Below are 25,973 nucleotides of genomic sequence, written 5' to 3' on the forward strand. Positions count from 1 at the left end.
CGCATTGACCTGCTACATATGATATTGGCTCGTGGTGGCTTACCAAGTTTTGTTTGCTGCCTCGAACGGCAAACTTCTACTTTTCCTGCCCAAATTCCTTCTGTCCTCGTTGCGCTATCAACAGTATTTTTCACGTGGGCGAGTTAAAGTAGTTTCGTGATGAAATGTGTGCATTATCTGATCTATCTAGAGAGTGACAGCTGTGGGTCTCAAGTTCTATGGTAGCTGTCCATCTAGTTCGAATTATTTTCGCACCACAACATAGCAACAAAGAGAGGCCTGTGAGGTTCTACCCTTTACTAATATTCTGTAATCGGGAGCTGGGTTGGGAGTCAGCGCCGGGTGGGCTCGGCGCGCTGTCCCCTGGGTTGGGAGTCAGCGCCGGGTGGGCTCGGCGCGCTGTCCCTCCTCTGGTTAGTGACACACAGCCCGCTGCCGCTCTCTCTCCCCGGGAGGATGTTGACAAGCTACGCTCCCTGCGGCCCTGCGTGGCTCCGCCCTATGACGCAGTTTGGAGGTGTAGTCCAAAGCAGCGCTGTCATTGGTCCGCCGAAGAGCTTATCAACTCTCAATCTCCCCCTTCGGCCCCAGAGAAAGGATTGGGGGTAAAGGGTCTGAGGTAGCTGGGGTTAAGGGGGCCTCTTGCACCTCACAGAACAGCTGACCCAGCCCAGGAGAGCGCCCCTGATCACACCCACAGCACAGGCGAGGAGGCGGAGAAAGAGGAAGGAAAGGGCAGGGTGCTGCAGGAATTTCAATATCTCTCTCAGCAATAAAACTCCCTGATCCGAGCGTATCGAGCAGGGGCGGGAGAACCCGACGGTACACGAGCGGAGCGGACCAGGAAAGCTGTGGAAGCAAGTGCCATTTATGAGGCTACCTCAACACGTGAAGTCATAAAGGAAACGCAGAGCCAAGAAACCCACTGCTGTCTTAAGAGGAGCTGGTCGTTTTCCCCAAAACCAGCTGATCTCTTTCATTTGAGAGACTGGTCGATTTCACTCCGCTTATTCGTAGTCAAGCCTGCAGGTGCCGAGCCTGGAAGGTTTGTCCACCCTGTGATCAGCGCACACCAGACATTTCCTGGTCCTGCTGACACTTGCTTCCTGCTTTCCCGATAAATAATTGTGTTTTCGGCCACACCGACTGGGTCCTCCTCACAGAGCGACACTGCGATTCTCCCCCTGTTTGTGAGTGTGGGGAGATGTTCCCGCTTGACTCAACCTGGAACATTTCTTTCGCCGGCTGCGGCTTCCTGGGCATTTACCACATAGGGGTAGCCAGCTGCCTGCAAGAGCATGCCCCCTTCCTGGTGGGCAATGCCAAGAACATCTACGGGGCATCCGCCGGCGCACTGACTGCCACCGCTCTCGTCAGCGGAGCCTGCCTGGGTAAGCCGAACTTTACTCAATGTGTCTTTTAACTTTCTGTCTTGACTTAACATTATTATACATGACGCATGAATGCAGTTTCTAGGCGCGGTTTCCTAGGGGAACCATATAACAGGTGTCACTATTGTTCAGTCTGATGATGCGTGCACAACACGAACTTTACTACCTATAAAATAGTAAATACATTTTATATAGAATTTCACAATGCACTTCAACCATTTCTAAGTGTAAATATTAGCAGTTACTTTTGTAGGTTTAATAGAACTTAATGGTTCTGTGCGCACTCTATGAGCCCTAAATTCTATAATCGTGACTTTTCATATAGTGTTTCACACCGCACTGCTGCCAGTTCTAAGCACTCTAAATAACAGTTCTGTGATCTAGTCGAGTGGTACTTAATGGTTGTAGGTGTATTTCACGAACTCTGCCTTACATAATATTAATGACTCGTTTGCATATAGTGCTGTCCCATCGCCCTTCTAACATTTCAGCGCTGTTAATAACAGGTGTAACTATTACTTGTTTTAATTATACTTCATGGACCTAGTCGCACTCCCAGAACCCCACGTTACAGACAGAAAACGTAGTTCCTGACACGAGTACCTTGGAAATTGTTCTTCTGAGTTTTCATTCACCACAACAGAGTGCACTTTTGGGTGCCAGTTGTACTTATTTTGTGTTGGTGGTTGCGGGATGTGGGACATGGACTTGTTTTTCATCATCAGACCCTGTCTCGTTATAAGAGATAGAAAGGCTGCAGAAGGAGAAGGAATGAGTTAGAGAAAGATATTAAAACAGTGACAAAGTGTTGAGAGGTGGGAAAAATGGGTAGGAGGTGGAATCAAGACAGCCAACCTCGGGTTGCTACAAACGTGAGCGCCTCAGAAGATCTTTGCTACTCTATCTATCTATCTATCTATCTATCTATCTATCTTCTTCAAATTTAGCACTAGCTATTTATATTGTGAGAGGCAGTGATAAGTGTCTGGCGGTGCGCATCAGAGTGCACTTAATATGTTTATGGGATACCCGGAAGAGTTGAGGAGGTTTTGGGGATTTGTATTTGGGTTTTTAGAGACGTATGGCTGAATAATCTGCATTGTATGGGTTTTGAGGTGCATGGTGGGTTGCAGGGGTGCAACTTGACTTAAAATTCGGGGGGTGGTGGGGTAGTAGTTCAACAAACCAGTGCAGTTGGGTTACCACTTCACGCAATTAGGGCGGAGGCATCCTTAGAGCCAGTATGAGAACACAGATTAGCAAAGCCAACAAGTTCGCCTTTCATGTGCTAACGCATGTCTACAGCATTTATACATGCCTTCTTTTTCTTTAAAGTCATATCTAGTGCTTAATTTGAACCAGTGGTTTCCAATGCGTAGCCCCGGCACTTATGACAGCCTGCCACATGGTGGCCCTGTTTGCACAACAACAGTTATTTATTAGTTCAATATACATTAAAATGACTAATACATGCCTCCCAAGTCAATCTAATAGCTTTTGGGGCCTGGAATAGTCTTATTTGTAGGAGTGTGATGGTTAATAGTTGTTACTGGTACTGACTGCACTTGTGGGGGCAATGGGTGGTGTAAGCTGCAGTGGCCTCCTGACGAGGGCCCGGCACTTATGTTTTTTACAAATTAAGCACTGGCCAGATCTATTGGAATTTCCCTGCTTCCACCTGAGACACATAACACCACTGGAGTTCAAGAGTGCCCACCAGACCTGCGAGCATCAGATGTCAGCAAATTGGTACCAAGTGAGTCCAGTGTCGAGTCTTCATGTCTGACACACAGAAATAAAAACATTTGAAGCCTTTTTGAAAAGGTGTCTTTTCTTACTAAAAGCAACATAAGCCACATTATACAGAATTATTTTAAAGGAACAAGATTTGTTTGGAAGGATCTCCCAGTGAGCACATTAATGTGCTCCCACAGACAAAGAGAAGTAGATTTATATGAATCACATTAATTATGTGGAGCATGTACTGGGATTAATAAACTTATTAGGGGGCTTATATCTGCCTGTCACAAAATGAGAATGGGTCACCAAGGGGCATTCTCAAGCGCAATAAGTGGAATACCTGTTCACGAATGTGAAAACAGGTATTTGTTCTTTTTATATTGCACAGACCTAAGTGGTTAGCACTGGAGCACTTTACATTATATACACACATTTGTACTAGCATCTCACAAATGTAAAGTTTAGGCACAGCGAGATTAAGTGATTTGGCCAGAACTGCATGATTTTCAGTCAAGTTCCAATCTGGATTCAAACCCAGATTCCCAGGTGTCAAGATGCTGGTGTTGAAAATGTTATGTTGGGGATTGATTCCTGCAGCATCCGCTGCCAAGACTGTATCACCCACTGACAAGGTGACAGCCAGACCTCTGGTGAAGAAAAGAGCAAAAGGAATTGATCAAATGTGCTGTATAATTTGCCTGGCTGCTTGTTCACACATCACTCACTCTGACATCACCCATTTCGCTCTCCTCTATTCTTTGCTGTCTTGGTCACATTTTTCTTTAATTTCTTTCTTCTCTATTCCCTCCATGTTCTCTCAGGCATTCACTTTTTTCTTCTTCACTATTCTCTCTTCTTCTCTCTATCTTGTTCCACAATTTGTTCCATCAATACCATCTCTCTCAATCTCTTCCTCCTTCTCATTTCCTATCATAGACTCAACTTGGCCTGCGAACTGGCTCTCTATGTATACCAGGGAATCGGCTCTAGTTCAGTGCAAGAAATCAAGTGCCTGTGAATGAGCGCAACAATGTATGTATATGACATCTGCGTCATCTCTGCTTGGTCTTTGCTCTAGCTGGACAGGAGTGCAGCACTATGTATGCAGGGAGTCAGCTGTATCTGTGTTCCAGCTCAGCTCTACAAGAAAATGGGACCCGTTTATGACAGTCTCACTGTTTCCGAATGTGCAAAAATGATTTTGTATCAGTGCAGGAACTCCTATATGTCTACTGGATGTTTATCCCTATCTTCAGATGAATAATCCACTTTAGCTTTAGGTTCCTCTACCTAATAAAACAGGCACTGAAATGTGCTTCTCAAACTAAGCAGTCCTAACCCTTTGATTGGTATGTTGTGCAGAAACACACTAGATGTGATGATTTGAATTGCAGTTGAACCTCTCATCTATATTTACCTCATCTTCTATTCTATGCTCTTAGCAGAAAAACCACGAGCCCCTTCCAGCCCAACAGAATGGAAGATGTGATGCTATTGGTAGAACAGTCTGGACTGTCTGGTGGACACCATCACTGCAAACCCATTTAAAAACAAAAAAATCCTTCTCTTTGTTATCCCGGTTTATGTAATGCTTCTTAACGCTCCTCATGGGTAATAAGCGATCTATATGCCATTGGATACAAAATAATTTGCCATTTTCTGCCAGTTTGTCTTTTTCTGCAAACCCATTTAAGAAGAAGACAAATTGTCCCATTTATTGTGTTAATACAGTGCTTGCTATCGCTCCTCATGGATAATAAGAGCTATATATATAATAAATGCAATTGCTTACAATACAACTTGTCATTCTCAGCCAAGATGGGGAGGGGGCAGGGATCACCTTTTAAGTGCAGATGGTCTCTCTCATCCCAGTGCTGATCGGCAATCATTAGCTCTCCTTTAAAACAATAGTAAAGTCTCAAACTCATTGCCCTAATAAGTGAGAGCCCCTACCAATGAGGTCTGCACCCTGGGATATTGTGAATCACCAGTTATCTCCACCCCTTCCTGAGAAAACATTCTGTAGCAGCAGAAGACGCCAAACTGGTCCTTTTTAAAGAAAATTAAATGTCTTCTCCGATTCAGCTTTTTACCTGGGACAAGTACCCGTGAACATACCAGCTAAAGCTATGAGCTATGAACAACGTGGGGGGGGAGGGGGTCTGAATCCCTTTTAGCCTAATGGGCGCTGCACGTCTGGTGGGTTGTCGCAGAGGTGTACATCAGGGTGTTTTCAAAGATGCCAAGTAGTTCCATGGCATTTATGACACTTCAGTTTGTCCTGGCTTCTTAGCCAGCAGTACTTTGTAGCCAGCATTATGGTATCTTTCGGAGCAGATGAATAAGCTGGGATCGTGCCCCCTTTTCACTTCTGGCTGGTGAGCGCTGAGCCTTCACAATTGGCTGCTGATCTACAAGGTTTTGACAATATAACGAAACCAGTGATGCAGCCACAGGACCGGTAAAAGAGCCATGTGAAACATTATGTAGTCGCATGAAAGGTGATACAGTTATGTGACTGGGGATAATCATGAGATCTTGCTAGCGTCACAAAACTCCCGCTAAAACAGTGGGCTGGCGAGAGAAAGCTGCAACTTTCTCTGGCTAGCCCACTAAGGTGGTAGTAGAATGCCAAGTCTTCTTGGCGGTGTGGGTACTGGGGGAGATAGACTGGTGTGTGTAACCAGTACAGTTTCATCTGCATTTACCAAACCGTTTGGCGACTTGACTGGTCTAGTCCTAGCAAGATGCCGCCACTGTCTTGGGTGCTATGCATTTTTGGATTTGTGGCACAGAAGTTTTGGGCCAGTCTTTAATGAAGTGCATCAAGACTTGCCAGATGCCCCAGTGCACTTCCCACCCAAAATGCTGCCCATCTTGTGACTTGTTCCAATCTGGCAAGGGGCTGTTTTCCAGACTCGCTCATCCATTACAGAAGTAGGTACTCCTAATTCTGGATTCTCCATTGTTGGGGTCGTTCATGGGGGCTCAGGACCAGTGCTTGTTAAATAGATGGGTCGCATAAGATGGAAGCCTGTAAGGATTAGTGCCACTGTTGTGCGCCCTTTCGGATCCTCATCTCTGCGTTCAGTCTGTTGTCAATTCTGTGGTACTGTGACCCATTGTGTGAGTCCTTCACTTTCGTGACATTTTTACCAACCTGCTGTTGCAGGTATTTTTAGGTCTGGTGGAGAGTCATTCAGTGGTGTCACAAGAGTATTTAAAATCTATACAGAGAAAGGTCAGCCAACCCCACCTCAACAATTGGTTGTTTTAAGCATCGTTAAAATTTTGATCAGCCCACATGCATCAGCTATTGGCTGAAGGCAACTATCTTTCTCTTTCATTATGTATGTAGATTTACCCACACCCTGGCATACGGTGGAAATATTCCAAGCAATAAGCAGCATGCACCCTTTAAAAAAATTAATTAAACACGGAAATGGTATCCAGCAGGTGGCAGAGTTCTTGTACTGCTTTCTTGGTCCATGCTCTCGTGATAGGGTGTCTGTACATGAGCTGTGTGCCCTCTTTCCCCCCAATAGAACATCCAGATGTAATGTCTTTTATTGAGCTTGGCCTCAATAAAGGGGCAGAACCTGCTCCCTGAAGCAAAGACCTCCCCCGGAATGAGAGCATGTCCTTTTGTCCTCCTCCTGGTCTTGCTGGAGAATTTATAAATGAGTGGAACAGGAAGGTCCTGTCAATCGCTGTTGTGGGACAAGCATTCTTTACATAAACACATGGGAGAAGACCAAAAACGCAGAGCACCAATGGCAAGTCAAGAAGTAGCTCCTGTGAAATATACGAAGATGCTGTGCCAGCTCTTCTAGTACTGCGTAGGTGGATGACACTTAACGTTTTGGCTCTTACATTGATCTTTTAGGTGGATTGTGTTCTTTCTATATGCTAGTGCTAAGGAACCTTTTCGGTTTCCGAGCACTGCATGAAAGCTATATCACATAACCTATCCATTGTTGTTTTTATATCCGTATTTTTTATTTTAGCCTTTTTAGCTACACGCTTTGTATGGTGTTTTTGGCAGGGCGCCCACAACCATCATCCAACCCATTATTGGAGCCCTAGAAATGGGTGCTACCGTCAGGTTGAACATGGAGACCTGTAATGTACACAGGTTTATCCACCCCTTCAGATGAAACACACTGGTGTATTCCGCAAGACCATCTGCATTCCCCACTAGATGAGAAGGTTTAATGGTGCCACTTAGGACAATTCACTTTGTGGCAGTATTGCTAGGCCATCTGATGGCATCAAGGGCATAGCAATCAGTGCTGTAATTGGAAAACATTTACTCCACGAACCCATAAATTGGGGATCAAGGTGTGGCGGAGAAAAAGGGGTGGGGTCATGATTAGTGGAGCTTGAAAATCCGAGTCTGACAGACCTTAGACATTTACAAACCAAAATTGTATTCAATGAAATTGCCAACAGGGAGAAATGGGACATTCAATCTGTTCTAGTTTACTTAATTGGTCACGAAGAGGCTGCATTTTAAAATCTCTTACAGGGTTAAGATACCTGCTGCAGAGATCTTTTTGTGGCCAGCAATTTTGAGGGGATTAAAATAGCTGTGAAAAAAAAACTATGGTGGTTAGTACAGTTCTGTGAGAGTTTTGTCCAGCCACAGTTTTGGCTGCAAAGTACATAATGTAACATGCAGATCACATATTTGTATTTTATGTTAGATAGATGAGTGGTCTACTGTTTTCGACACTGAGAAGGTCCTCTTGCTTCCAGTTCATGGGTTGCAATCCTTCTGATACAGCACAGTGATCTGTTTATCTGCATTAAGGAGCTGCCCGCAAACTGTAAGTCATAGGATTAGATCAGTGTTTCCCAGACTGTAGGAGGAAGCTGTTTTCGATGGATAACCAAAGTCCAGGCAATAAATAAAGGTGACTTTAAATTCTGTGTTTATGTGTCACATTTGCTGTGCTGCAAAGAAAGAGGTCACATGTCAGGCTTCTGGAACTTATTTTTAACAGGGGGCTGGGGTTTACAAACACTTCATACTTTGCAGTCAGATAAAGAAAAGTGAAGTGAATTTTATGACAATCCTGGTGGGGTACATGCAGTGTGAAAGGAAAGCTGGAGGATGTAATTTTTTTCCTAACACACAATGAAATGTAAACTGCTGTAAATGAACTGTACACATTCAGCAGATAAGAGAGCAAAATGAACCACATTTTTTTTTGTATTTCTGTGTGATACAAACAAATATTTTAGTAGGATCAGAACAGATCAAGGCACTTTACTTTGTGATGCACAAATGATAAATATTCACTGAAACCCAATTTCCATACATTATCGTGTGTGTCATATTGTTTTATTTATAAAACTGTATGTGTAAATTTAGCGACCACTTAAATGGAAAGTGTGCTTTCTGTAAATGAGAGTGCACAACGATATGATGCTTGTTACATTAAAAATGTGTTTGCCTCATGTCCATTTAAGCTAGGTGGGTCGTAAACATTTGTCTTAGTATAAAGTGGGGTTGGTTATATAAAGTTTGGTAAGCACTGCATAAGATCCTTACTGGTTTTTGTTTCTCTTTTTTATTCTAAGCTTGCGTCGAAGGGTTCCTTTGGGAATTAATAACGTCTTGTTAGTACAGACAGCCCCAATAACTGTGTACCATTTTATATCATGACCGTGTGTTTCTCACGACCATTCACTCCAAACATAGAAGGTCTACAATTATGGATGATATGAGTCTTACACCTTTGATAGATAGATATATTTATTTCAGTCAATTAGAACCATAGCTGTACACCACATAATTCAATAATTAAAAACATTCATAAAAATGACGAAAATAAAAATTATGGATTACATTATTGAGAAGCTCGTGATAAACAAACTTTAGCATAAAAACCAGGGAGGGGTTAAACCAAGGATCATATACTAGTTTTCTACATTTCATTTCTACTGTTGAACATCCTCCTGGTTTCCCCTGCAACCATACAGAGAATTGGTTTTAACCTGCCCATATGCATTGCTCATATAAAGTAAACAATCATGAGGGACTGGCGCTGTCAACCATAAGACTACCTGGTGTTTATGCCACCCAGAGGTCTCTGTGCTAAAATACGTGTATTCAATGCAGAGAAAAGATCATACTCTGCCAAGATGGAGTTCCGGCCCACTTATCCTTACGTGTGCAGCAGTGTCTGCTCATATTCCCTTTATTCTAACATGGCTAGCTAGTTCTAACCATAAATTACCGCTCCTAATACTAAGATGTTAAGTGCAGATGTGACAGTGTTAACTTCACTATAAAGTGCTGAGATGAAATTGAACAGCATCAGGCTGGACCACTAGCTTGTTGCTCCTTCATATTTTTTTATTTTTATTTGAGAAGTTTTATATAGTGCTGGCTAGACCCGGAGGTATTGGAGTGCTTTACATGAGGATCAGCGAGTTACAGGTTACATAGTTACATCAATTAAATCAAAGAATCCCGGAGAGAGGAGGAGGGAGAGGGAAGGAAACACAACGTTGAAACGAGGAAAACAATGTCAGATGACAGGCTGGGTAGGTGACGGACGAGGGGGTGAAACCAGGGCCAGACTAATCTATAGCTGCATATGACAGCTCCACTGGGCATCGGCCAAGGTTGCTCGTGCACCGAGGTGAGTACAGAAACATAGGCAGCAGTGTCACCTCATGTTCTCTGTTTCTCAGTCCAACACCTTATTACCTTCATTATCCTATGTAACATTTCTGTATGTGATGTAAAGTGCTCTGACACCCTTCACTGGGATGATTAGTGCTATAAAAGAATTAAATACAAAAAAAATTAGCAGGCGCCATTTAAATAATTATTTGTGTAACTACTCATATGCTCAGATAAATCTTTCATTCTTACAGTGCATGCAGATCTTTTACATAGGTGGCTGAACAAAGTAGGCCTCTGTGTCATAGTTTCTCTGAAGTACTTGTGAAGTCATAAGCTGTGTGGCTTTGTTTCCTTTCATGGGCATCTAGAAGTTATGCTCCACATAACTACCAGCCAAGATGATACTTGAACAAAAGAAGGGCTCATGCCCATTTAAATTAAGCCTTTGTTTTGAGACCGGCTGAAAGTGAAAATAAGAGAGTCCCCTTGTATTCTGTCCGGTTGTCGGAAAATGACACCAGGACAAACTCCGCATATTTTCCTGTGTCGGCCGAATCCCAGATCTGTCCCGGAAATAGCTGCCAGAACTGGGATCCAATGCAATCTCCCCCGAATTTCCAGTGCTGGTATCATTAAAAACAAGCATTTTCAATGCAATAGGTCTCGCATTTGCAATCGTTTAAGCTATTGGATGACAATGCCTTTTATTTGTGTTTTTAAAAGCAACACATATATAAAAGGCATTGTTATTTTTAATACCAATAGCTCAAACTCTCGCAAATGCAAGACCACTTTAATGTTGGCTGCGCCTCTTTCTTTAGACGCTGCATGCGTATTCAGGTGGGAAACAGACTTTACAACGAAGTTTTCACCTCGTTGTGCATTTACCACTCATTTTTTTAGCGCGCACGTTTTTATCGTGATTATGCATTTACAACGCATGCCAATACCACGCATTTAAGGTAAGTTGTGGGGGGGTCTACCACCACAAATACATTGTTTTTTTTAAAAAAATTAAAGCGTGGTACTGGCATGCGTTTTAAATGCATAATCCCTGTAAAAACATGCACGCTAAAAAAATGTGTGGCAAAGGCATGCGAAGTAATTGCATGTGGTGTACCGTGGTACAACCATTCAGGTTACAGTGAGCAGCGTCTAAAGAAAGATCATGGCAAACATTAAAGTGAAAGCGTGTATGGGGTGCTTGCACCCAAGGTGATTTTTTTTAATTATTTTTTTATTCATTTCAATAGGTTCTGTAGTGTGGCCCACGCTGTTAAATAAATACAAAAAAAACCAGTTGATAGACAGAATGCAGAACAATGTCATACATTCACCCCAGTACAGAGATCTTGGCCTAAATTCATCGTTTTTTTGCTCACCATGCCATTCCAGTTTGAACCCAGCCATATGCAAATCGGTCTTGACCCTGTGCCTCATGGGAACAGTCCAGCCCGAACTGCCAAGCCAGGTCCTCCCTGGACTGGAAACAAGCATCCTAGGACCGGTTTCGGGGTTTCACCCCTCTTCAGCCAGGATAGCTTGATTCCAGTGGCATGGAGAGCACGGGAACCCACGTCTGGGCATACCTGTACCACTCAGGGTGACAAATGCAACAAGCATTTACAATGCAATAGGTCTCGCATTTACGTGATTCTGAGCTATTGACATTATAAATAACAATGCCTTTTACTTTTGTTTTCGTTTTTAAAACATAAATAAAAGGCATTGTCATTTACAATGCCAATAGCGTATTAATTCACAGTGAGAGATAGCACCTCTGAAATCTTTTTCAGATATAATCTGAGTTAGCCTCTCTGTTTATGCCCACAGCCATAAGTTGCTCAGAAGCACTCACACTGTCTTCATTCCATAGATAGGGCCCAAGGATTGTGTGCAAATCCAATTGAGGGTAACTACATTATTTGTACTATATCAAGCAGAAAATAACGAATTTATGCCAGCAATAATCGTGTCCGGTTTTGGGGAAGCAGGGCTGACATCCCTCATGTGTCGTAGGAACGCCTGTGCCCCTCGGCACACAACTGTGGAAGCTCAGAATTAAGGAGTGAGAGAAAAGAATGATCTCACGTCTCCTCTGAGAGCTCGTGTCTGCAAACACTAGGAAGTGTATGTCGAGGAGACTCACACCACTCTCAGCTTTGGGAATTATGGTTTCGATCGCTCGTAGTGCATCTCGTCTCACCTGTGAGCCTGACGTTATTGTGCAGTCAGTGTTTTTACAGGAAGACGCTTTGTGCAAGTGAATCCTGCTACTGCCCGACAGCACCTGTAACTCCCGGAACTGACGTCTTGATTCTCAGCACTTAACTTTTGTTTGAGCTACAGGTCAGCCACTGTCTGAGGAAATCGTGAGCGCAAGAACCGTGACAGTGTGAAAGAAACAGAGAGCAGAGATCAGCTATCTAGTGAAATGGGGCAGGAAGTGCAAAGGGAGGGTAGGGGACTATGAAAGTAAATCCAGGATAATGCAATGTCGTCTCTAAGGAGCTCCGCTCTCAGTTAGCTGTGATACGATGCCATGCCTCTATGTCTGGAAACGGTCGCTAGCCCCCGGCACAGAATGACTCGCCACAGGATTGGCACCGCTCCTTGCGTGCCCGGGCTGCTGGCACCGCTCCTTGCGTGCCCGGGCTGCTGGCACCGCTCCCGTCCTTCTTCCGAGACTCAGGGGATTGGCACCGCTCCTTGCGTGCCCAGGCTGTGCTCACCACTCCAGTCCTTTCTCCGAGACTGGCTGTGAGACGGTCTGGCAGGCACTGCCACTGTTGCTGTGCCACGCCCAGCCTCACTCATCACACTTCCGTGCTGCAAGAATAGTCCGGCTACCTACCGCTTCCAGGTCCGCCTCCATAGGCGGAAACAGGGGCGAGTGTTCGGTGTGGCAGACGGCGCGGGCCACACATCATGTCCAACAGTTGTGACCCTTTACGTAAAATGTTACCACATAATCTTCTGTGGGCAATTACCGGATGCAATGTCTGCGGATTATAACACACAGAGAAGTGCCCGCATTGGCCTTCTTAAATGTCACACAATGGACAATTTTCAGCATGACCGCAAATGTCAACAAGCAAAGGGCCGCCATTCTCCAGGCTCTTTCGATTAGAGGACGTAAAGGGACAGGGAGCTGTGCAGTAGGACGCCAAGAATCAGTCACGGGATAGTAAATTACACACACACACACACACACACACACTAGAGACAGGCCATAATGGGGCAGGGAACCCTGCATTTTAAACATGTGTGCATGGAGTCCGGTGAACCAGGCGCCATGGCAAACAAGAAGGGCTGGGCGAGAAGGGAGGGGGGAATGTCAGCAACAGAGGAGCCCGCGAAAGTGAAAGTGATCGTGATTACGATCGCTACGGAGGAAAGACACATGGCGCTGCGCGCGTGCACGTTCACGTGCACTGTAGCTTTAGGCCACGGCAGCACTTTGAGAAGCCCACATATAAAATGTCTCTTCGAGCCTTTGGCTCGCGAGACCTAAAAACGGGTATGCTCAGACGTGAGTCCCGTGCTCTTCATGCCACTGGAATCAAGCTATCCTGGCTGAAGAGGGGTGAAACGCCGAAACCGGTCCTAGGATGCTTGTTTCCAGGGTCAAGACTGATTTGCATATGGCTGAGTTCAAACTGGAATGGCATGGTGAGCAAAAAAACGATGGATTTAGGCCCAGATCTCTGTACTGGGGTGAATGTATGACATTGTTCTGCATTCTGTCCATCAACTGTTGTTTTTGCAGTTAACTAAATACAGCCTCTAAAGTGAAAGCGCCCCATGCTGTAAATTAAATAAGTGCGGACGCTAAAATGAAATCGTACTGCTCCGTAAATTAGATACGGGTGGCCATTATAGTTAAAGTGGACCGCACTGTAATTTAAAAAATAAATACATTACTAATAATATAAAAGCGGGCGGTGTGCTGCAATGTTGCGGGTGGAATGGGGGAAGATCATTAAAGAAAATAGTGCTCACTGACTCATAAAGCAGACCGTGTAACAACACAAGTAAAAAGTCCAGTTGTTATGGGAGGTTACAAATGCAGACACGGAGGTACCAAGGAAGGACTATTAAGCTTATTCACAAATAAAAAGCAACAAGTGTGCAAGCACATTAACAAGAGCCAATTGAAAAGATGGGCGGGAAATGGGTGGAGCTTCTATGCCATTCTTCAATACAGCATGGCTCGCAGAGCAGCGCATGCGCTGCCCAGGCTCGACCTAAAAACTGGTGAGCTATGGCTGCATAATTTAATTACATTTTGGCATAATACGAACTACTGTGGTGCTGCCAAGTAAGACTGGGGGGAATGCGGGTACAGATTACTTTAAATTTTGCCTCTACATTCAAAGCCTGGTGTACTGATCCTCTTCAGTGCAGACTGGTGTTGGAGTACTGTGATTGGCTGCTCTAGTACAGAATTAAATGGGCATCTTCAAATAGGGACCTTTGTTAACAAACATTCACGTTTAATTTAGATTGCAACAGTCCTGCCAAAAGTATTCTAAAATATAGGCTTTCTTATTATTATTTATTATAATTATAAATCATATTTATTGCTGTCAGGATTATATTGTTTGCAAAAGTTAACTAACTAACAAACGTATACAACTGAAAGTTCTGATACGACCAATGTGTGAGGGCTTTACTTTGAAAGAAAGCCCTGTCTTCCTAAGCTTCTCTAACGCACACACACGAGTCCTTCACCCTGCAGAGAGTGTCTCGGATACAATCCGACCAGGGGCCTATGCCACACTGGGTTTCTCTGCCCGCCTGTACAGTAGTTTGTCCTCGGCGCAAGGAAGCCTCCTCCGCGAAGGGCTGGATGGAAGCGGGGGGGGTCAAGGGCAGACCGGCCTGAATAGCCACGGCCATCGCGGCCGCGGGATCGGAAGAGACGCGCAACTGACGCTGTGCCCATCCGTTTTGTAAAGATTACATTTTAGATCAAATATATTGTATCAAAAAGCCTGTCGAGCATTTCTTTTAGGTTAAAAAAAAAAAAGCTCTACATCCGAGCGCAGCAGCACATGTCCAGTCCTGGCCCACTCGCATAGCAACTCTTGGAAGCACGCCTCACTTCCGGTACAGTCGGTATTGTGTTGAAAATGCTTGGCACCAAGCCTACAGGCCGCAATACCTACAGAAGCTGGCTAGCTCTGTGCATTACGTACCGACTAGGAATCTTTGTTTGAGGAATAGTCAGTTCAGCGACAGAGAACATCAAACACTTGGGCCGGGTCCTTAAGTACGTCACAGGCTCAAATATGAGCTCTGTTGGTCATTCAGAGAGCAGCTAATTAAATTGTTCTTCAAAAGAAAATTTAAAATCCACCTATTCAAGCAAGCCTTTCGTGATTGAGTCGTACCATGTAACTCACCCAAACCTCGTATCGCCCCCTCCCTACCCCCCATTGCTCTGTCTTCTGCAGTTAATGTGCATGGACCACTTCTTGCACATGCCAAACACCGTCCACGGGCCTGTCTGTACGTGCTTAATTTATTTATAAATGGCTTCCACTAGGAAACAAAATACCAGATGTAGAGGCAGTGATTTGGAAAATCTGGATATTGTGAGTAGAGCATCACCTCTCCTCGTTGAACTTAATGTCTCTGCGTAATGTTCGCCCACTGGACTTCCCTGTCAGGCATGTCTGCATGTCTTCTATGTCCCCGTGGAGGGATTCCGTGTGGACGCATATATTTCTCTGCGCACCGCTCCTCAGTTTATCCATAAATTCTATACATTCTTATATGATCCCGATCGTTCTGCATCTCTTACTTGGTGCATTTCCACCCCTCCCTATCCCAGAAAACTTTCTGATGTAAACTTTGTAGAATCGCTGTGATAAATCGCGGACCGTGCCTGTTAAATCGCATTCTGAAATTCGTGTTGCTTTACTTCTGACCTATATATTATTGCGTAAATGGTTTTCTTCTTGCTAACTAACTCCTTTCATGTGGTTGGACGTTTCTTTTCTTCCTTCCACCTTCACGTCTGGTACATGGCTCTCATCTGCAGGTCAGGCCTCACCTCTCTTTAAATTAGCTGTGCCAGTGTAAGCACAGGCCTCCTTTCCTCCCACTGATCATGAGTTCCCTACGTTACTCCAGATTGGCACCTCGCCTGGAATAGTCTTCGCAAACAATTGAACAAATATGGTTGTCAAATTGATGAGAATCAGTGTATTGAATGTTGTTAATCTAACCATGATCTTTTTCCCTTTGAAAACATGTGACATAAATAATGTATGCCACAGTACATTATGACTGAGCACGTATGACTCAAGTGTTTATGTATAGAACAGTCGTCACTCTGGAAACAAACATTTCATGTAGTAAGACCGCCTTCCTCATCATTCTTACTGTGTGCAAACATTGAGAGGCAATAACCTGCAGGCCTCATATGAATGGATTCTAGAGATTAGAAAAGGGCAGGCCTGAGAAAGGTATGCACACGTGGGTTTATGTAGGAGAGCACACACCAGGGGTATGTAAATTGCAATGAGTTGACGCATGAATGCTGGACAACAAGGTGCAGACTGGTACAGTGGTAGCGTTGTATGTTATATACAATTATTGACAATGTGAATAAAACGTAGAATAGAAACTGAGTGATATATGTACTCCTGACTCCCAACATGTGGGTAGAGCCCAATCCACTCTCCTGGTGATTCACATATAATTGTCTGGGGACAGCTGTGCTGGTAAATCAGACCATAACCAGTATTGGCAATGGCAAGACGTCTGGCTTTAGAGGCATGTTGTATGATAATGTGAAGCATTACAAGTATACACCATGGGAATGGACATGTATGTGTGTGGAATTAAAGAACTGTAGAATAATATTGGTTTAGGTTAAAAGGTCAAGTGACAGTTGCACTTACAAGCCATACCTAACAATCCATGTAGGTTAATGACTGCCCTCCTCTGACCTGTGATGAGTTCAAGCTCAGGCAGCTGGATAAATAAAATTATCACAACTGTCTGGAGGGGAAGCATTTTTTTCAGAAGCACACAACTTCACCCCAATCAAAGCATGTAATTACAAAGGATGCCTCTTGTGAAACAGTAACCTGCTGACCTATTTACATCTTACGCACTCTGTAATCTACTTGGCATACGTTCTTTGCAGCAGGCAAATTAACCAGTAGCTTGTTTAGTGGGTGAGGTTGTGGCGTAAGGCTAGAGCAGCCGACCTTTCAATCTGAGATGACATGTTTGAGCCCGACGTTCGTTTATTCAAAAGGAATATATCCTGTGTAATGTAACTGGTGCCCATGAAAAGCGCTCTGCGTTTGCGCTATACAAGCCTGAAACATGAGCTCCCTTGAAGTTGCATCCTCAGTGAAGTATATCTGAGGCAGTGACGGGCTGTATTATTCAGACAAAATAGACCGATGGAAAGTGTCAGCAGGGGCCTGCTTATAATTCCTCAAATGACACAAGCTTCTATTTATAATACCCTCCTTCAATTTCTAATGTGATTTACCCCCCCATCTTCAGGGATAGTCATGTGTGTTTTTCGAGTATTGATACACTGCAACAGTTCACTATTATTACTGCAAATAAACTCAGTGACACCCTCCCATTTGTCATAAGTGGTCCCGCAGATAATTCACAGCAATCGTTTCAGATGCGATGCTGGTTCTCTGCTGTTTAAAGGAAAGGGTTCACCGAGCATAACTGTGCAAGCAGGTGCTAGGTCAGTGTGGGCAGTCGATGATGGGCCTCTAACTCGGGCGGCTGCTCGGGCGGCGTGAGCGGTAACCGGCGTCACAGCGGTTACCTGGTTAACCAGGGATAGAGCCTCTGGGTCGCGCCCACTCCTGGTGGTTCTGGGCAAATCACTTACATCCCCGTGACTGTATATGTAATTCTATTACGGTCTCAGGCCAGCGCTCCAATCCTCTGGGTCGAGTTCGTGCTGCTTTCACCGCCTCGTTGTTCGCCCCTGCTCTGTGGAGCCTGGTAAAAGTAATCTTTTCAGTAGGGATGCCGGGCGCCGAGAGGTCCGCATGCTGTGGGCTGCGGGGCGGCGCCTCCTCGGCACCTCTTAGTCGCCAGACTCCCGGGGTGGAGGGGCTAGGCACTACAGTGGGGGGGGGGGTGGAGCACCAGGGCTGCGCACTGCTCCTAAGCTAGCTGCAGTCTTAGGTGCAGGATACCAGGGATCGAGCCTCGCGATCGCGTCCACCTCCTGGGACTCTGGGCAAATCACTTAAATATCCCCGCGTCTGAATTTGCAGTGTAAACGCGGTGCTCAGGGACAGCGGGGCTCCCTGTCAGTTTGCCGACTATGGTCTATTGGGTTCCACGACGGAGTTCTAGATTCTGTCATTCTATGCGACACGGTCTTTTATCCCCCATGCCCATGAGCTGGCAGATGGGAGGAGGTCTATGGAGCCCCTGGCATCGGCCAGGTCCAGGTTCAGTTTGCACTCACAAAAAGCGGACACATGTAAGCCTACTGCAATCACCGGAGTACAAATATGGTCACAGTTTTACTCCCAAGCGAATTTTCTCATTGTGCTGATAACTCGGTCACCGTAGTGCGTGTGTCGGAGATACTGTGTACGCTAGCAAAATACAGTGGAAACCTGACGCCTGGGGGGTACATTCTTTGGGGAATTTGCCCACATGGCGAGTCTCCAGTCGCACGGAAGGTCGCAATGCAGAGATGCCGGGTGTAGCCCTGTGCGCCAAGGGACCGACGGTTGAGGCTTGATTGTACTGTGATTAAGGGGGCTTTGACTACGAGGGGGCTTTGTTACGCAGGGGAGCAGCACAAGACACGGCTGTCGCTTTCCGCGCTGTGCATAGTAAAGTTTGGGGGGCAATGTCAGCCTGCAGTGCATGTAGATTCCAAGGACATTGCGCAGTGCAGCTCGCTGGGCCATGGGAGCGGGTATGCGCTTGGCTGGTGGTGCATTGTTGGGGCGCCCACCGACTCCTATCAGGACCAGCTAGATGGCCCGCGTATGCAGTGGCGTGCCGCACGGTTCCGGGATTGGTTAGATGCTCTGTCCGGGGGGAAGCCTTGGGGGTTTCGGCACAGTTACCTACCCGGTTGGAAAATTGTACTTATTGTTGTTTTCCCTTCACAGATATTGTGCATGAGCAGCGGGGGCATAACGTTCCTGCCCTGCAGCCCGTTATGCTTCGCGGATTTGGAATTACTTGAGGCGTGATTTGTCCATTGGCAAGCCGCGTGCGTTTCTCGTCGCAGTCGGCGGGGAATCCAACTAGAATATTGGTGTTGTTGTTGTTCTGTCATTTACGGCCAATCCCAGATTAATGTGATGGGGTGTGCGAACATAAATGGTCAGGGTGCCTTGCTGAGATTGTCATCCGCGTACTCTTTTCAGCACAGCGGGAGTGGCTTGGCTGTGCGGTCCTCACAGGTGATGCGAGAGGTATAATCTGCTTGGGTCAGCACCCGTTTTAGGGGAATTTTGTCAAAAATTAGTGTCAGCGAGGAGGTGGGCTCTTCGTTTAATTGGTTGTATCTGTCGTTATGAGCTTGGTGCCCGTGTCCGCGCGACAGAATCGAACATGCACGAATACGTTGCTGTTGCGTCGCCCAGACTCCTTGTTTTTGCTCATCTCCAGCCTGCTACGGTTATCCTGCTTTAATTATGGACTCCAGGGGGAGGGGCTGATAACCGTTTCAACCCGGCAACGAAGCCGCAGTGTACGTCCTTTCCGGTGTGCAGTAACGCACAGCCCGCCTGGATCTTTGTGGTGTAGGTAGGCGGTGCTTCAGGGTCCCCCAGGCAAGGAAGGGGCTCTTAGCGGCAGCCGGCTAGAAGGTGGTCGGCGGCATCGCCAGCGCTAGGGGCACATCGCCTGTCCGACTACATTATGGCTGCTGCTTTCCAAGTCGGGCACGCGCACTGTGACCCTGTGCTTTATTCGCTTTTGCTGGTCTCAGCTGGTTAGTCAATAGTTGGCCTTGTGGTAGGTGGTGCTAATTGTAGTTAATATAGGAATGCAGCGACATGTGCTCAGTATGGCATGCATCTGGCGCTCATGCTTAACGTTCTACACCTTAGTGTTAACACATGTACATTTGTATAACTGAGATGTAATTCTCAATGCGCGTTAGATTAACGCCATGGATGGTGATCAGTCAGGCCTTTCATCGAGCGGGACACCTAGCAAATGTACGGTGTGCTGGTGGCCGGGCTGCATGCCATAGTCATTGCCTGAGCTAGCTGGAGAGCCCGGCAGACCAGTTTTAACTCTTAATCGATACTTGCAGCTTGTGCAGGGCTTCCTCGGCTTTGTTGGTGTCTTTCTTACTAGCCAGGTTCTCCGGGGTCTCTTCACCGCTGTGTCCGGGAACAGGGGGAAGGCGTACTCATCGCCTGCAGCACCTAGGCTAAGCAAAGATTTAAGCTTGGGTGTTGAGGGTGAGTCAATGTTGCCGGGTCGTTTAGAAGGGTTCCATAGGGTAGGATGACCCAGCGGCACGGTGCAGCTAGGGTGGTTTACGTGTGCTTTCGTCTTGAAGAAAGTATGCATCGCAGGGCCAGGCTCACACTAAAGTGGGCAAAGATCACACACACCATAAGGGCTAAGGTCTGCACCGATGCTAGTGGCCTTGGGGTCCCAGTTCGCTTCTGAAACGGCGTTCGCGTCAGATGCGGAAAGGATGTCTGTTGTTATTTATCGGATAGTAGACGAGCCGTTACTTGCGGTGTTTTCCGCGGGCTTTGAGTGTGAGACTCCTGTTGTCATCCATAGTGTCGGTTTGCTGCGGAATGGTTGTTATTGGGGCATAGCCGTGTGGTGGGTCCTTCTTCGGCGGATTGGGGTTAGCCTGACTGTTATCTCCCTGTTTGTCACCTTGGTTTTATGCGGGGGGGGGGTGTCTACAAGCTCCTGTGGTCGGGTCAATTGAATAAGGAGAGCCGTCATCGCTTGGTATATCTGGGCATGCAGGAATGCCAGGCAGGAGTCTAGCGAAGGCAGGGAGTGGTACTCGTCGTGTATTGGATATTTGTCTCGCTGGCAGGCCACCATGCAAGGGGACCATGTACCTAGGCACACATCAGGCAGTGCCAGGTTAACAGGGACGACGAGTACTAGGACAGGAGTGGTCCCACCACTGTTGGTCAGATGGGATGCTGACCCCTAAGGTTCAGCGCGCTCAATTACACATCAATTTGGAGGTAGGTCCAGGATGAAAGGGTTGTGCTGAGTGAAGCTCATATCCAAAGCGATTGTGGTAACCTTCCGAGGGGCACAGCTGGTTGGGCAGTAGGAAACTTTTAAGTACTACCGGGAGCCCCTTCCCTTCTGTCATATCCTGCTCATTGGTTGTTGCAGCAGAGTCTGGTGGGCAGGTTATGTGGCCCAAACTGGTGGGTTTGATGTTTGGTCAGGTCAATCGACCGAGTACAGCAAAGTTTGCTGGATCATCTGGGAAGGTAGGAAGGCCAGGCAAGATTTGAGCGAAATCGCAAAGGCAGGTAGGGTACTCACGGTGTAGGTGATGTATTTTTCAATGGCAGGCTGCCTGGCAGGGAGACATTTTACCTAGGTCACTTACATCAGGCAGAGATGCCCAGTGGAAGAATGTGGGGGCTGCCCAGAACAGGATACTGCACCGGTTGGGTGGCGGCAAATTGTGGCTGCACTACTGCAGATGGCAAAGTAAACCTTACTGATTACAGGCGGGGTATGGTGGTGGTTGTGGTCCAACCTTTTCTTTCTCAGGATCACTCCATGTCTGTTTAGCGGTGCTCGTTATCCCATCATTAGCATCTGCTGCGGCGGCTCCATAATCCTAGGGATGGGAGGGAGCACTAATCCGGTCAACCACAAGAGCACATTTTGCAGTCGGAGTAGGGGGAATTGAGATTTGATGGCATGGCACCAGTTGCTTCAGTTATGCGTGTTTCCCTTGGCAGTTGTCAGCGAACATTCAGAATGCATTTAGGTGGTTAGCCTATGTTTTGCCTCCCAGAGGTGTTTTAGCTCGGGCATGGCAAGCATGGGTTAGATGCCTGTGGTTTGCCCTGGGATTCATGTTAACAGGCAGGTCGAGCGGCAGAACTTAGAGGGGCTTGGGTACGACCTCTGGATCAGGTGCAGATCCTGGTAGGTTCACTTAGTACCAGGTTGTGGAAGTAGTCATCCAACGAGGGCGATATGGTCCATATGATTAAGGGAAACCCCTGGGTAACACTTTTGGGCTACAAAATAGCAGGAGAACAATTGGCTTTCCCAGTATTCAAAATAGAGAACAATTTTACACGTTGGTTCTACTCTGAGGTCACTCTGTCCTGTCTCTCCCTGGTATACTAGCAGTATTTGGGAGGGCAAGTCTTCACATTGGGTGGTGACTGACGGAATGCGATGGACATACTCCGACTAGTGCTAGACTCAGACAACTGAGTGAAAGAGGAAGTAAGGCGGGCTTGTCAACTCTTACCTCCTCCCGCATTGGCACTGCCTGGCAGGAGTGTCTTGTCAAAGGTATTGCTCTTCAGCCATGCAAAGGTAACATTGGACCAACGCCTAGTTATAGGTTTTAGGTCATTTCAGTCAAAAATCCACGGGGAGTTTAGAAAGGATGGGGGCACCTGTCCTGATGGTGCATGCTGGCCGCCGGTCCGGTTAGGCTAAGACTTGTTTTGGCTGGACCTGGGAGAAGCCCGGTATCAGCATGCTGTAGGTAAAAAGGCCTACCTTGGTGGAGGGCCCTGGTAGTGACGGTCGTCACTCCCAAGGCTGTGGAGGAGTTACAGGGCGATCCAGAGTCTGCAGATACCAAGGGTTACTTCATGCAGCAGCACAGCGTGGTGCTAAGCCAGGATACCCAGGGATGTCTTAGTTTGTCCCCTGGGGGCTGCCATAATACGCTCCGCCCACCTCTTTCGGGGGGGGCGTGAGTAAGCAAGTGGACTGGTGGTCCACGGATGGGAGGGGGTGGCCCCTCCCAAGATTTGGTATGCACCATTTGGCGACTGCCACGGTGTAATTTAGGCTTATCAGACGGGCAGGCGGCATAGAGGTTGGCCCTGCCCTGGGATCGGATCGCCCGTAAGATAACCCACCTTGTTTACATATTGGTTATGCTAATAAACCTGCAGCAATATTTCTCCACTTACAAGAGTGTCGTGTGGTTTATTGATGTATTATGTGTGTTATGGGACTACAGTTGCCGATATTGGCACTATGTCCTGTCCTGGCCCACTCGCATAGCAACTCTTGGAAGCACGCCTCACTTCCGGTACAGTCGGTATTGTGTTGAAAATGCTTGGCACCAAGCCTACAGGCCGCAATACCTACAGAAGCTGGCTAGCTCTGTGCATTACGTACCGACTAGGAATCTTTGTTTGAGGAATAGTCAGTTCAGCGACAGAGAACATCAAACACTTGGGCCGGGTCCTTAAGTACATCACAGGCTCAAATATGAGCTCCGTTGGTCATTCAGAGAGCAGCTAATTAAATTGTTCTTCAAAAGAAAATTTAAAATCAACCTATTCAAGCAAGCCTTTCGTGATTGAGTCGTACCATGTAACTCACCCAAACCTCGTATCGCCCCCTTCCTACCCCCCATTGCTCTGTCTTCTGCAGTTAATGTGCATGGACCACTTCTTGCACATGCCAAACACCGTCCACGGGCCTGTCTGTACGTGCTTAATTTATTTATAAATGGCTTCCACTAGGCCTTACAGAAGCTCTCCCTAGCGAGGGTACTGCTGGGGCTGCGAGCAGCTGAGGAGACAGGAGGAAGCACGAACTTATGCATACTGATTTTAGGATTTTATAAATACATTTTGGAACGATTTTATTCGTTTTAAAAAATCGCCGTTTCTGTATTCTGGGGGCTGTTATAGCAAGGGGAATTGAATAAACAGGCACTCTGACACCCTACACACCTTTACTTTCCTTTAATCGAGCCTCAACCCGATTTTGTTTCATACTTCACTCGGCGGTGGGCGCCATCTTGAGTGAGGAAGGCGAGGTCAGCGCTCAAGTCGGGCCGGCCTCCCACCCTCCTCCTCCCTGTATCATGTGTCGACCACCCAGACGGCGCAGCGGGCTGGCGCAGCGGGCGCGCCGGAAGCGCGCCGAAGTCGAGCCAAAGTCCAGCCCGTCTGTGCCCGTCTGTGCCCGTCTGCGCCCGTCTGCGCCCGTCTGCGCCCGTCTGCGCCCGTCCGCGGCCGGACGGGGCGCGGGGCCACAAACCCTGGCAGTTCAGCTCTAAATACCATAAGGTATGGCCGACACGCACTACTTGCTCTACAACCCGACACACCTGTCGACTGCAAACACGCCATGCCTGCCCAGTCAATTATAAAATGCACGAGGTGCCGCTTTGAACCTCTCCCTCTAATCCCAGACACTAACTCAGGCCCTATCATCAAAGCTGCACTATTGAATTGTAGATCCCTACGGAAGCATGCTCTAGAAATCTACCACTTACTAGAGGACCAAAATCTTAATATCCTATTCCTAACTGAAACCTGGCTAGATGATCATTCGGACCCGGATATTATCCAGGCCATGCCCAACGGCTATTCCCTATCTAGACTGGACAGGAAGGACGGCAGAGGAGGCGGCATCGCCATAGCCACAAAAGCTCCTCTAGTCTGTTCCCTAGTACACACTCAGGTTGATCACAGTGAAGCTGGCACCTTCACAATAAACACTAGCCCCAATCATTCGATCTCTGGTATTCTGATATACCGACCACCAGGTACACTATATGAGTTCACATCGACCCTAATGGAAGCGATTACTCATCTAGCACTGAGGAAATCCAGACTGTTAGTGCTAGGGGATCTCAATGTTCATTTCGAAGATCATTTAGATAAAAACGCTGATGATATCCGATTGGAATTGCAATCTGTTCAGCTTGATCTAAAAAATAAAGAACCGTCTCATCAACGAGGACACTTACTAGACCCCGTTTTTGGAAACTGGCAGGGAGTGTATACTTCTGATCCTATACCCATACCTTGGTCGGACCATTATATTATTCCCATCACAATCCAGCTTGACAGAACGGAGATTGTTCGTCATCAATCCCTGCGATACAAACGAAGAAAATGGAAGACCTTCTCTCTTGATTCATTTAAGCAAATTGTTCATGACGAAGGCCCTCCCAAAGGGGTCGACTGTGAGGCAGCTAATGACAATTTAAACAATATCGTCACCAAGGCCCTGGACATCACAGCCCCAAGTCGCACCCTGTCCAATGCCAGGAGGCTTAAGAAAACTGCTCCTTGGTTTAGCCAAGAATTGCAGGCCATGAAAACGGCCTGTAAGAAACTTGAGAGAGCTTGGCGCTAGAATCTCTGTGCAGATATTAAAATACAATATAAAACAGCACAGAGAGCATATTATAAATCAGTTCGTCTGGCCAAAGCAGAGCATTATCATACCCGTATTATGGAAGCAGGCAATTCCTCCAAGGAACTGTTTCTGATATACAAAGAGATATCCATAGTGGACGTGACCTCCCCCGCTCACAATGATTCTGTGGAAGCGTGCAATAATATTGCACAGTATTTTGCAGGCAAAATCCATAAAATCTATACTAGTTTCTCTAACCAGACAGATTCGGCCACGGACTTCATAGAAAATGACAAACTTGTAAATACACCTGCATGTTTAAACTCTTTTGTAGTTCCTTCTTATGAAATCTTGTCCAAAATGTGCAACAAAATCAAATCGGGATCTCCTAGAGACCCGGCACCCCCGAAAATTTTAGCTGAAGCCTTCCCTGTATTAGAACCTCATTTTAGGCACTTATTACACACCTCCTTTACTACCTCCTGCCTTCCGGAGGAATGGAAACAGGCAATAGTATTACCCATTAAGAAAAAATCAAACATCAGCATGGACATAATGGACAACCTGCGACCTATATCCCTGCTACCTTATGTGGCCAAGTTAGCAGAGAAAATCGCTAACAGTCAACTCATGGAACATCTTGAGACCCATAATGTTCTCCATAAATCTCAGTCGGGTTTTAGAACTGGCTTCTCTACGGAGACAGCTCTCCTGAGGGCCACTGAAACCTTACGTGAGGGAGCAGATAAGGGAAAGACAATGGCCCTCATCATGCTTGATCTCAGTGCCGCTTTTGACACTGTAGCACACTCCATCCTGCTACAGTGTCTAAATAAAGCGGGAGTTACCAACAAGGCACT

At 46.5% G+C, this 25,973-nt stretch overlaps 1 protein-coding gene across 1 annotated transcript in view; it reads left to right on the plus strand.

The window, feature by feature from the left end:
* The first annotated feature begins 589 nt into the window (after positions 1-589).
* Positions 590-25,973, plus strand: part of PNPLA2 (patatin like domain 2, triacylglycerol lipase) — a 103,475-nt gene continuing 78,091 nt past the window's right edge. Inside the window, exon 1 of the mRNA XM_085644878.1 lies at positions 590-1,391. Coding sequence (XP_085501004.1) covers positions 1,205-1,391 — 187 coding nt within the window. The 5' untranslated portion in view covers positions 590-1,204. The remainder of the gene's footprint in view (positions 1,392-25,973) is intronic.

This window comes from Triturus cristatus, chromosome 3_1 (genome assembly GCF_964204655.1).
Source record: "Triturus cristatus chromosome 3_1, aTriCri1.1, whole genome shotgun sequence".
In the NCBI taxonomy this organism is placed as follows: domain Eukaryota; kingdom Metazoa; phylum Chordata; class Amphibia; order Caudata; family Salamandridae; genus Triturus; species Triturus cristatus.